The sequence below is a fragment of the Schistocerca americana genome, chromosome 5 (genome assembly GCF_021461395.2).
Source record: "Schistocerca americana isolate TAMUIC-IGC-003095 chromosome 5, iqSchAmer2.1, whole genome shotgun sequence".
Taxonomy (NCBI): Eukaryota; Metazoa; Arthropoda; class Insecta; order Orthoptera; family Acrididae; genus Schistocerca; species Schistocerca americana.
This window is the reverse complement of record NC_060123.1, coordinates 235,572,945-235,585,677: the sequence shown is the minus strand read 5'-3', so window position 1 is coordinate 235,585,677 and position 12,733 is coordinate 235,572,945. Positions and strand designations below refer to the sequence as shown.

Here is a 12,733-nt window from a genome sequence, read left to right as displayed (position 1 = left end):
CTGCTATAATTTTAAATGAGAATTATTTTCTAGGATATAGATCTTCCAGCTTACTATGTTTTCAAGAGTTGTACAGTTACATGAAGCAAATAAGCATGTATGTACATTGCCAGAAAACAACTAGTACACCCTTTAGAGGTTTCCAATTCACTCAAGATTTATTGTTGCAATCAATAGTGCATGTGGAGTACATGAAATGATTACATTTACAGATCAGTAGCACAGGCGGTTCTGAGGTACCATGTATTGACTCATGCTGGAACACTCATATCGGTATACGACCTAGCCTCCACGGGTGACAATGCACATACTGACTCTGGCATCCAGTTAATGGAGAACACTATCCTGGAATACATTATTCCATGTCTGCTAGACCTGTTCACCTAGTCCTGTAAGAGTTGTTGATTGACGAGTCACACAAGTCACTTCTCATTCCCTAATGTTCCACATATGATCTATTGGAGACAAGATTGGAGATCGTGCTGGCCAGGGAAGGATGTGGGAGGGGCATGGGGAGAGTTTTTCCAGTGACAAGGACATTGACATAGAGGTTCTTGAATGACTCTGCCACCAATGAGTGAACTTCTATCATTGAACAGTTGGTAGAAATGTCTGATCATTGTGTACAGAGATATGGTAACTATGCTGAAAAATAGTGTCATGTATCTGCATAACTTTCAAGTGCAGTAAAGGATTCCATTGAAGTTACTTTGTGTAACTTACTTTTTGAAGTTGAGTCATATCTGTGAGGAAATATTTTTGTTTCTGTGAGTAAGATTCATTATAGTGAATTTCCATTGTCATTTAATAATACTGACATTAACTTTTTTCGTAGCACTGTTACAATATTGTGGCATAAATATGAAAAATACTTATGATTACCATCTTTCTTTATTGACATTGAATGGAAGACCTGTTATGTTGTTTCTCTTTCCCATACTACTATGTTTGGAAACAGCATTGCATATAAAATGGAAACCAAGGGCTATCACCAGTTTATTGAAATTAATTGCTTTACTCTCTTTATGCCCACTTGCTTCTCAATTAGAATAATGAAGAATTTTTGTTTTATGTTATATTTTAAACAATTTTTTTTGCAGGGAAATGATCGAGAGGAGCTCAATGCAGTGGATGAAGTTCTCCTTAAAGATAGAAAGAATCCTCTACTTCTGGGGTCTGTGAAGTCAAACATTGGACACACTGAAGCATCTTCATCACTTTGTTCAATCGTAAAACTTGTTATAGCAATGAAAACAAAATGTATTCCTCCAAATCTCCATTACAATAAGCCCATATCTGGTGTTCCTGCTCTTACAAATGGCAAATTACAGGTGAGTTTCTCTGTTCTTAATACCATTATGGAATCCCTGTCAGAGCTATATGAATTTGCAGCTGAGTTTGCCTCCCTTATAACTACAACATACTGCTGATCACCTGAACAGAAACCTGGCTCTGTGACTGAAAGAAGTCACAGGTGACACCCATCTGTAAAAACAGGTAACAGTACCATCCATAATTGAATTCTGTTGTATAGTCTTAAAATATATTCTCAGCTCAAACATAATGAGACATATGGTTACAATATCTGTGTTTATCATTGTCGTCACAGTAAAGTATCCTTCACACATGTCTGAATGCCTGAGACAACAGATACTGTCAATGATGATTACAGACACTGTATAATCATGGACATTGTAACTATTAACAATGTCTCCATGCTTCAATGGGATGAAATGATAATGTAATATTTGGCTCCCTGTGCACGAATCAAATTACATGCGAGTGTAAGAGTTGTGACTACATGACATATGGAAGTTTGGATTGGTCCTGGAGGCGTGCTCAGATAGCCAAAGTACTTAAGGCAACCTCTTATGGTAAGTAGGAAATCCGGGTTCAAGCCCCAGTCCAGCAAAACAGTTGACATTGTGAATTGTGGTTTATTTGTCTCATAAATTACATAAACTGAATCATTTAATTCAGGTACAGGAGACACATCAAATTGTAAAATAAACAGTAAAATTTCACTGTAAACAAAAAACAGCTATGTTAAAAAAACAATGTCATAATGATTATATAATTTTGTTATATGTACATAAAATAAAATCTAACACTTAATTACCCCTTGCTCAAATTATCATTTTTTTTTTTTTTAAAGCTTCAAATTAAATATGCTTTGGCCATTAAACTTGTTGAATATTGTCATCCCCATATACTGCAGAATCCGTGTATATAATTTCAACTGGTCTGTGGGTTTATTTTTATTTTTTGTTTTATATATATGGTTAAAATGATTCTCCTAACTTAATTTTTGTCTGCTGTGTAGGACAATTGTAATTTCATAACTGTATATGGAGGGAATAATTAGGGTTTGTAGTTTCTGAAATAATGGGTGGCAAGACTCTGCTATGCAGTACACATATATTGGATAATTTTCTTTTGCAGTTTCAGTATTCGAGATACACTACTTGAACTTGCAGAAAATTACCCATGTCTAACAAAAGATTCAAAATAACTATGATAAGCTTTTTTGTTTACTTAAGGCAGTGGAATTTGCTCTTATTTGCATTACTAATGCAAAACTGGTTAGTTTATTTGATAGGAAGTCAATATGTCTATTCTTGTCGATACTTAGTCCCAGGAGTTTGACCACGTCAACTTCTTTCATAGGTTGATTGTTATGTTGTATTTTAAATTCCACACATTCTGAATATTTGGTTTTGAAATGTACCGTAAGGAGTTTTTCAATGTTCAGATTCAACCCATTTAACTGGAGCCAGTTTTCTAAAGTATCCAGTGTGCTTATCATGGAACTCGGAATTTTTTCTGCATCATCCTCTTGTATTAGAACAGAAATATCATCTGCAGACAGAACTAATGGGGAATTTATGTGTATGGGTAAGTTATTTATGTAGAATAGGAACAGAATTGGCCCCAAAATGGAGCCATGAGGCACACCTTGTTATAATGTACTCCACTTAGAATAATTATTCACTGCATTGAAGTGATACATTTGGTTACCCTTTGTTTTCTGTTGTGTAAGTATGATGTTAGCTAATTTAGAGCATTGTTCATAATCCCGTATTTGTCAGCTTTGCAGACAAGCAAGTCATGTTTCACGGAGTCAAATGCTTTTGTGAGATCACAGAAGATACCTGCAACTTTATTCCTCTGATCCAATGATTTGCCTACCTTTTTGATAAAGTTGTTCACTGCATCCAGAGTGTTTTTCCTGGTTGAAATCCAAATTGGTTGTTATGATAATATCACTTTTTACAATAAAGTTTCTGATCTGGTTTGCAGATACTGTCTGTAACACTTTTGACAGGATTGGAAAAATAGAAATAGGCTGACAGTTTTCCATGTCTTCCCTTGACCCTTTCTTGAACAGAGGTCTGACTTTGGCATACTTCAAAACATCTGGAAAGTATCCCTGTTCAAAAGACTGGTTGAATATTTTAGTAAGAGGAGGTGCTAGTATGCCACACACTATTTTAATCACTTTAATATAACATTTTCCACATCCTCTATAGTGACATTTTTAAAATCCATAAGATACTTAGCTTCTTGGTGGATTCCAAAGTGATTTACTTTACTCTGGTTCTCTGCTACATCAACATTGGACCTTGCCACATTTGTGAAGAATTCAGTCAAACACTTTGATATTTGAGCTGGGTTTACAATAAAGCTATCATCTACTTTAAGCCTAGATATTTCATTACTGCTAACTCTAAACACCCAACTCTGATTTGACAACAGACTACACTGCTTTTGTTTTGCTTTTATATTGTACAATAACTTCTTGTTTGCCATTTGTTTGGTTCCCTTCACAACTTCTTTAAATGTAGCTTTATAATGAGGAACATACTCAATAAAACATCTGTTTCTATAATATTTCAGTTCACTGTGGAGTTTCCTCTTCCTGGCACTAGAAATTTTTATACCCTAGGTTATCCATTTAAGTTTATTAGCCATTTTGTTGCATTTGGTTCCACATGTAAAAGTTTTATTAAATATTTCAAGAAACTACTTAACAAACTGTTGAAGTTACTATTACTCGAAATACAGCTGTTGTAAGGCCATTAAACTTCTCCCAACTTATTTATAAATGTAATTTAATTTTTTTCATTGAAGTTCCTTTTTATATAGCTTTTGTCACATGAAATTTCTTTTTTAATTTTTGGTAGTTTAATGAACAATGCAGAGTGGTCAGAGATTCCTTAATCTATGCAAAATTTATAAACATCTTCAAATACATGATTTGTTCGGATATTATCAATACAGGTGCATTGTGAAGGTATGGACAGGTATATTGTGTAGGTATGGATGAGTATAGTGTAGGTTCAGTGGACAGTAGAATATGACTGTGGAAGGGGTGGGAAGGATAGTGGGCAGGACATTTCTCATTTCATGGCATGACAAGAGGTAGTTGAAACCCCAGCAGAGAATGTAATTCAGTTGCTCCAGTCCTGGGTGGTACTGAGTTATGAGGGAAATGCACCCCTGTGGCCAGCGTGCATTTACTCTAGTGGGTTGCAAGTTTATTTTGAAGCCAAAGTTCTTTTTAAGTCAGTGAATTTGGACATGTCATTCTTTCAACTATGACTGAAGTCAGCAGCTATTACTATCATGCAGACAGACAGCTTGTTGCTTGTCATGCCCACATAGAAAGCAGCACATTAGTTGCCACTTAGCTTGTAGATCACATGACTGGTTTCACAAGTATCCATGCCTTTAATGGGACAGGTGATGTTTGCAACTGGACTGGAGTAGGCGGTGGTGGGAGGATGTTTGGGATAGGTCTTACATCCAGGTCTATTACAGGAATATGAGTCATGAGGTGAGGGGTTGGCAGCAGGGGTTGTGAAGTTATGGACAGGTATATTGTGTAGGTATGGATGAGTATAGTGTAGGTTCAGTGGACAGTAGAATATGACTGTGGGAGGGGTGGGAAGGATAATGGGCAGGACATTTCTCATTTCATGGCATGACAAGAGGTAGTTGAAACCCCAGCAGAGAATGTAATTCAGTTGCTCCAGTCCTGGGTGGTACTGAGTTACGAGGGAAATGCACCCCTGTGGCCAGATGGTGAGACTTTGGGAGAGGGTGGAAGACTGGAAAGACAAGGCACAGGAGATTTGTTTTTGTACACGGTTGGGAGAATAATTACAGTCTGTGAAGGCCTCAGTGAGACCCTCGGTATATTTTGAGAGGACCGCTTGTCACTGCAGATGCAATGACCACAGTTGGCTAGGCTGCATGGAAGGGGCTTCTTGGTATGGAGCAGGTGGCAGCTGTCAAAGTGGAGGTATTGCTGGTGGTTAGCAGGTTTGATATGGACAGATGTACAGATGTAGCCATCTTTGATATAGAAGTCGACATCTAGGAAGGTGGCTTATTGTGTTGAGTGGGACCAGCTGAATCAAATGGGGGAGAAGCTATTAAGATTCTGGAGGAATGTGGATAGGGTGTCCTCACCATTGATCCAGATTGCAAAGATGCCATCAGTTAATTTGAACCAGGTGAGCAGTTTAGGATTCTGGGTGTTTAGGAAGGATTCCTCTATATGGCCCACAAACAGGTTGGCATAGGATGGTGCCAAGTGGGTGCCTGTAGCCATATCATGGATCTGTTTGTAGGTAGTGCCTTCAAAGGAAGAGTAATTGTGGATGAGGATGTAGTTGGTCATGGTGACTAGGAAGGAAGTTGTTGGTTTGGAATCCATTGGGTGTTGGGAAGGTAGTGTCCAATAGTGGTAAGGCCATGGGCATTACAGATGTTGGTGTAAAGGGAGGTCACATGAACAGTGATGAGCAGGACACTGCATAGTAAAGGGACAGGAGCTGTGGAGAGTCAATGGAGGAAATGGTTGGTATCTTTTATTTAGGAGAGTAGGTTCCAGGTAACAGGCTGAAGGTGATGGTCTACGAGAGCAGAAATTCTCTCAATGGGGGCCCAGTAACCAGCAACAGCGGGGCATCCTGGGAGTTTCGTTTTATGGCCTTTAGGAAGCAAGTAGAAGGTAGTAGTGCAGGTTGTGGTAGGGGTGAGCAGAGAGATGGTCTCTGGGGAGAGTTTCTGGGATGGGCCCAAGGGTTTGAGGAGAGACTGGAGATCCTGTTGGATTTCTGGAATGGGGTCCCTGTGGCAAGGTTTCTAAGTGAAAGTATCTGACAGTTGGCTGAGTCCTTCTGCCGGGTAATCCTTGTGGTTCAAAACAACAGTGGTGGAGCCTTCATCCACAGTTAGGATTATAAGGTGAGGATCATATTTTAGATGGTGGACAGCGGTTCTTTCTGCAGATGTAAGGTTAGTTTGCATGTTGAGGGATTTGGGGGACAGTGATGAAGCAAGGTTTGAGGTTAAGAAATTCTGGAAAGTTAACAGAGGGTGATTTGGGGACATTGGGGGGGTGGACCATGGTTGGATGATGGAGTGAACTGAGTCAGGCAGGGTTCAACACTGGTCTTTGATTGAGTCTGATTGTGGTAGGGACAGTGGTGAAAAAGTTTTTCCATTGCAGGGACCTCTGTATAATCTCCTGACTGCAGCTAGCTGGCCTACCTTTTCTCCATGTCATCCCTGTACACTCCCCAGGAGCACTTGACTGTCCCCCACCCCTACCCTGGTGTCCCCCCTCCCTGCCCAAGCTTGCTCCTTACCCCCACCCAGTTGCCACTCCCATAGCACACTGCTGCTGCTGCTGCTGCTACTCACAGTGTGGCTTCAAGTGCCAGAAACTGCAGTCATGTGGGTCTGAATTACATTTGTATGATTGTGTGTGTGTCTGTAGTCTGTTTTTGACAAAGGCCTTGTTGGCCGAAAGCTTATTGTGGCTTCTTGTTGTACTTGTCTGTGACTCAGCATCTCTGTTGTGTAGTGGGTAGCAACTTTCCTCTTCATAATATTCTGTCCTGGATATTCCATTTGATTTTTGCCTGATGGCTTTTCTTCTCTAAACAGTGCTGTTTTCCTTTGTTGATATTTTTTAATGCATTACTATACTCGATGCCTGTCCTTCTTTCTCTTCTTTCCTTTGTTTCTCTTGTTACCTTACAAACTGCATTGCACACTGTACTTATGAGCCACACTGTATCAATCATGTTGGTTGCGCACAACAGACTGCTACAAGACCATGCTGATTGTTGGTGCAGTGTCACACATTACTCCCCCCAATATTATTAAGCGTATACCTTGAAATTGATCACTCTCCCTGTGTTACTCTCCCATTTTTTTGTGTGTTATTTCCTGAACCTTTCTGGTGCCAGACGATCTTGTATCTCGTGCTATAAACCTTTCCCCACCTCCCACATTTTCTCCATTCTGTCCCAGTTTCCACCCACTCATTTCACCTTATCCATTCATATCTGCCGCCCCCTTCTTCACACGTATGCACCCACAGACCTGCTCCCACAGTAAAATATTTTTTAAATTATTTATATTGTGTCTTTGATCTCATTGTGGCGTCTTGCGAATTTAGGGAGTTTTCAACTTTTGCTATGATCGACTCCCTCAGATTTCATCTTGTTTACCCCTTTCTCATCCGTTTCTCCCTTCTCATGATTTTTCCCACGTATTTGGGTGTATATTTGTGAACTTCTTTGGACGTAATTCTACTTTATTTACGTAATTTTTCACATTTTTTCCAACATCATGGATCCTTGCTCCTTCCATCTGTATCACTACTGAAACATTTCCTTATCCCTAGCCAGAACCCAGTCCCACATACTGCTCCTGCATTGCTGCTTTTCTCATGGACCCCCCCTCCCCCCCCCCCCCCCCCCCCCCAATGACCTTACCATCAAATTACCCATCTCCGGTGGCTGCCACACCTCCTTCCACAATGACCTCCATTTGTTGAGATTCCGCCAGTCCTTAGCCCTCACCAACATAGTCCTGCAAAATTGTATCAACCAAGCCCAAACCTCCTTGCAATAACTTCTCTCCATCCACAAAATTTTACTGCTATGCAATTCCAAATTCTTGGAATCCATAATACGCATTGAAACTCTTGCTGACCAGGAACCAGAGCAACATGCACAACAGAACACCAAAAAACTCTCCACCCTGCTCACTTCTCACTCTGGCTTTGGAGTTCCACTGTCCACCATTACTACAACAACCTCCAAACCTCCCCCACATCCCCTCACAGCTGAAAAACCCTGTCTCGTAGACCTATCTACATTTACCCCACCCTCCAAAACTCCCTCCCACCACCACACAGAATCTAAACAGACCTGAAACACAGTCCTGAACCTTTTCTCCAAAAGCAACCCAACAGAAAAATCAGTCCTTTCCAAAGGCATCACTTTGTGCCTCACTCCAAAATTCTGTCATGCAGGACTTACTAAAAACCTTCTCTCCTTCTCTCAGTCCATAAAGTGGAGACACTTTTTCACCACCTTGCCTAACAATCAGACTCAACCAGAGACAATTGGTGAATCCTGCCTGACTCAGTTCACTCCTCCATCCAACCATGATCCACCCTCCCAACGCCCCCAAATCACCCCCTGTTAACTTTACAGAATTTCTTAATGTCCAACCTGGCTTCACCACCATTCCCCAAATCCTTCAACAAGCAAACTAACCTTACATCTGCAGAAAGAACTGCAGTCCACCATCTAAAATCTGATCCCAACCTTATAATGCTACCTATGGACAAAGGCTCCACCACTGCTGTTTTGCACCACTAGGATTTTCTGGTGGAAGGACTCCTCGAGCTGTCAGATACATCCACCTACAAAATTTGCCACAGTGATCCCATTCCAGAAATACAACAGGATCTCCAGTGTCTTCTCAAATCCTTGGGCCCATCTCAGAAACTCTCCCCGGAGTTCATCTTTCTGCTCACCCCTGCCACAACCTGCACTCCTACCTTCTACATGCTTTCTAAAGTCCATAAACCCCAACACCCCAGGATGCCATTTGTGGCTGGTTACTGTGCCCCCTCTGAGATAATCTCTGCTCTTGTAGACCAACATCTTCAACCTATTACCCAGAACCTACTCTCCTATGTAGAAGATACCAACCATTTCTTCCACCAACTCTCCACTGTTCCTGTCCCTTTATCACAAGGTGCCCTGCTCGTCACTGTTGATGGCACCTGCATATACACAAACATCCCTAACACCTATGGCCTTACCACTATTGAACGCTACCTTTCGCAACACTTGACAGGTTCTAAACCAACAACATCCTTCCTAGTGCCGTGACCAAATATATCCTCATCCACAATTACTTCTCCTTTGAAGGCATTACCTACAAACAAATTCGTGGTATGGCTATGGGCATCTGCATGGCACCACATTCTGCCAACCAGTTCATGGGCCATCTAGAGGAATCCTTCCTAAACACACAGAATCCTAAACCCCTCACCTGGTTCAGATTCATTGATGACATCTTTGTGATCAGAATCGAGATACCGAGATTCTCATTGAGGCCTTCACAGACTGTAATTATCCTCTTAACCTTGTACCAAAGTCTTCCACCATCTCCCAATGTCTTACCATCTGGCCTCAGGGGAGCATTCCTCTCTTAACTCAGTACCACCAAGGACTGGAGCAACTGAATTACATTCTACACCAAAGTTCTGACCACCTATTGTCATGTCCCTGAGAAATGTCCTGCCCACTATCCTTCCAACCACTCCCACAGCCATATTCCACCATCCACTGAACTTGCCCAGTATGCTCGTCCATCTGTACACAACCCCTGCTCCCAACTCCTTACCTCATGGCTCATAACCCTGTAATAGACCTAGATGCAACACCTGTCCCATACATCCTCCCACCACCATCTACTCCAGTGCGGTCACAAACATCACCTGTCCCATCCAAGTCAGCGTAACCTACGAAACCAGTCACATGATCTACAAGTTAAGCTGCAACCACTGTTCTGCATTCTATGTGGGTATGGCAAGCAACAAGCTGTCCACATGAATGGCCACTAACAAACTATGGCCAAGAAACAAGTGGACCACCCTGTTGCTGAGCACACTGCCCAACAGACATCCTTCATTCCAATGCTTTTTGCATAGCCAGTGCCGTATGCATCCTTCTCACAAGCTTTTCTACATTGCGCAGGTGGGAGCTCTCCCTGAAATATATCCTATGTTCACGTAACCCTCCTGGCCTCAACCTTCTTTAGTCAGTGCCCTCTTCCATCCAGCCCCTTCCCTGTTCCCATTCCAGCACTACACATGCCTCATTCCACCAATGCACACAATCTTTTTACTTCTCTCCATTTCCACAACCCCCCCCCCCCACCTCTCACCTGTTCTCCCCCTCACACTCCAACTGCACCTAACTGCCCTACCTTCTCTCTACCTTGTCATTGCATGCTCTCCAGCAGCACTTCACTGTCCTCCAGCCATTCCCTACTATCCCTTCTCTCCCCACCCCAGGCTCCTCCCTACCCCCACCCAGTTGCCACATCCATAAGGCACTGCTGCTGCTGCTGCTGCTTGCAGTGTGGCTTCAGCTGCCAGAGACTGCAGTCATGTGTGTGTAAGTTGCGTTTGCAAGTGTGTGTGTGTGTGTGTTGTTTAATTTTGACACAGGCCTTGTTGGCCAAAAGCTTATTTTTTGACAATCTTTTTGTTGTGCCTATCTGTGTTCAGCATCGCCCCTATATGGTGAGTAGCAACTTTCCGTTTCATAATATTGGTATATTACATTGTATTTGATTCCATTTAATTCTTTAATTGGTCAATTCCCTCATACATTGCTAGTATCTTCACCAATGGTACTTCTTGCCAATTTGAGTTTTTACTGTTTTAGATTAGATTAGATTTACTTTCATTCCAATTGATCCATAATGAGGAGGTCCTCCAGGATGTGGAACATGTCAGAAAAACAACAATATATGACAAATATTTACAACTAAAACAAATAAGCTAATGTACCATTCCACAGGTCCCAAGTGGAATGATCGTCATTTTTTAATGAACACTAAGAGTCATTTTACAAATACTAATGCTCTGAATTTAAAATAAAAAAGTTTTTTATTCATTTATAAGGTAATAAACATGTAATACAACTACTGTAATACTTATTTACAATGAACACATTACTGCACTGAAATGGTGCAGAAGTTAGATTATACTTACACACACTGTCACGCGTGATAATTCTTCCTTCCTTGTGTGCTTGGGAGCATGAATCCTTTGCTCACCAGAGAACCTATCAGTGTTTTGCAATTACTAAATTTGTATGCAAATTGGATATACATTGTAAACTCTTCCCCCTACTCTCTGCCTACCTCCTCTACCCCCTCTCTTCGTCATTCTCCTCCATCATCAATGCTTCACAATTACTAAATTTGTTTGGGAATTGCAGGTACATCCTAAACTCCTTCCACCTCTCTCTGCCCATCTCCTCCACTCCTTCTCTTAGTCCATTTATTCCTTCTCCCCTTCATTTCTCTGTGTTTTGACCCCCCCCCCCCCCCCCACCTGTTCATGTCCTCCTTTCTCCTTCTATGCCCTCTCTGTCCATCACCTGAGGCACAAGAGATACATTCAGCTGCTGGATCTGTGACGATAGTAGCTTCAGTAAGAGAATTTCATATAGTTTTAATATGTGAATCAGTAGGATTACAAAGTTGTGAACAACTCAAATTCCATTGTAATATTCTAATCATAAGCTGATAAGCCATACGCATTTCATATTTTCTGTAAAACCATTGAGGAAAGAAAATGCAGTATATCACTGTGTATACAAGTAAGAAACAATTTAAAAAAAATATATATGCAATGTCCCTCTGAATGTTTAATAGTGAATCACGTCAAAATTTGAATTAAATTGGTCAGAATATTTTTGAGATTATTGGTAACAATATTCCCAGTCTATAAGTTACATATATATTTACTTATTACATACAAAAATATACAGGCTGTATCCATCCAAATGTTCATTAGAGTTGTTGTTATTGTTGTTGTTGTGGTCTTCAATCCTGAGACTGGTTTGATGCAGCTCTCCATGCTGCTCTATCCTGTGCAAGCTTCTTCATCTCCCAGTACATACTACAGCCTACATCCTCCTGAATCTGTTTTGTGTATTCATCCCTTGGTCTCCCTCTATGATTTTTACCCTCCATGCTGCCCTCCAGTATTAAATTGGTGAACCCTTGATGCCTCAGAACATGTCCTACCAACCGATCCCTTCTTCTAGTCACGTTGTGGCACAAACTCCTCTTCTCCCCAATTCTATTCAATACCTCCTCATTAGTTATGTGATCTACCCATCTAATCTTCAGCATTCTTCTGTAGCACCACATTTCAAAAGCTTCTATTCTCTTCTTGTCTAAACTATTTATCGTCCATGTTTCACTTCCATGCATGGCTACACTCCATACTAATACTTTCAGAAACGACTTCCTGACACTTAAATCTATACTCGATGTTAACAAATTTCTCTTCTTCAGAAACGCTTTCCTTACCATTGCCAGTCTACATTTTATATCCTCTCTACTGTGACCATAATCAGTTATTTTGCTCCCCAAATAGCAAAACTCCTTTACTACTTTAAGTGTCTCATTTCCTAATCTAATTCCCTCAGCATCACCTGACTTAATTCGGCTACATTCCATTATCCTTGTTTTGCTTTTGTTGATGTTCATCTTATACCCTCCTTCCAAGACACTGTACATTCCATTCAACTGCTCTTCCAAGTCCTTTGCTGTCTCTGACAGAATTACAATGTCATCGGCGAACCTCAAAGTCTTTATTTCTTCCCCA

The 12,733-nt window shown here is 41.0% G+C and overlaps 1 protein-coding gene across 1 annotated transcript in view; it reads left to right on the top strand.

The window, feature by feature from the left end:
• LOC124615980 (fatty acid synthase-like) overlaps positions 1-12,733 on the top strand; it is a 394,674-nt gene that overhangs the window by 94,011 nt on the left and 287,930 nt on the right. The window contains exon 7 of the mRNA XM_047144185.1: positions 1,101-1,331. Coding sequence (XP_047000141.1) covers positions 1,101-1,331 — 231 coding nt within the window. The remainder of the gene's footprint in view (positions 1-1,100; positions 1,332-12,733) is intronic.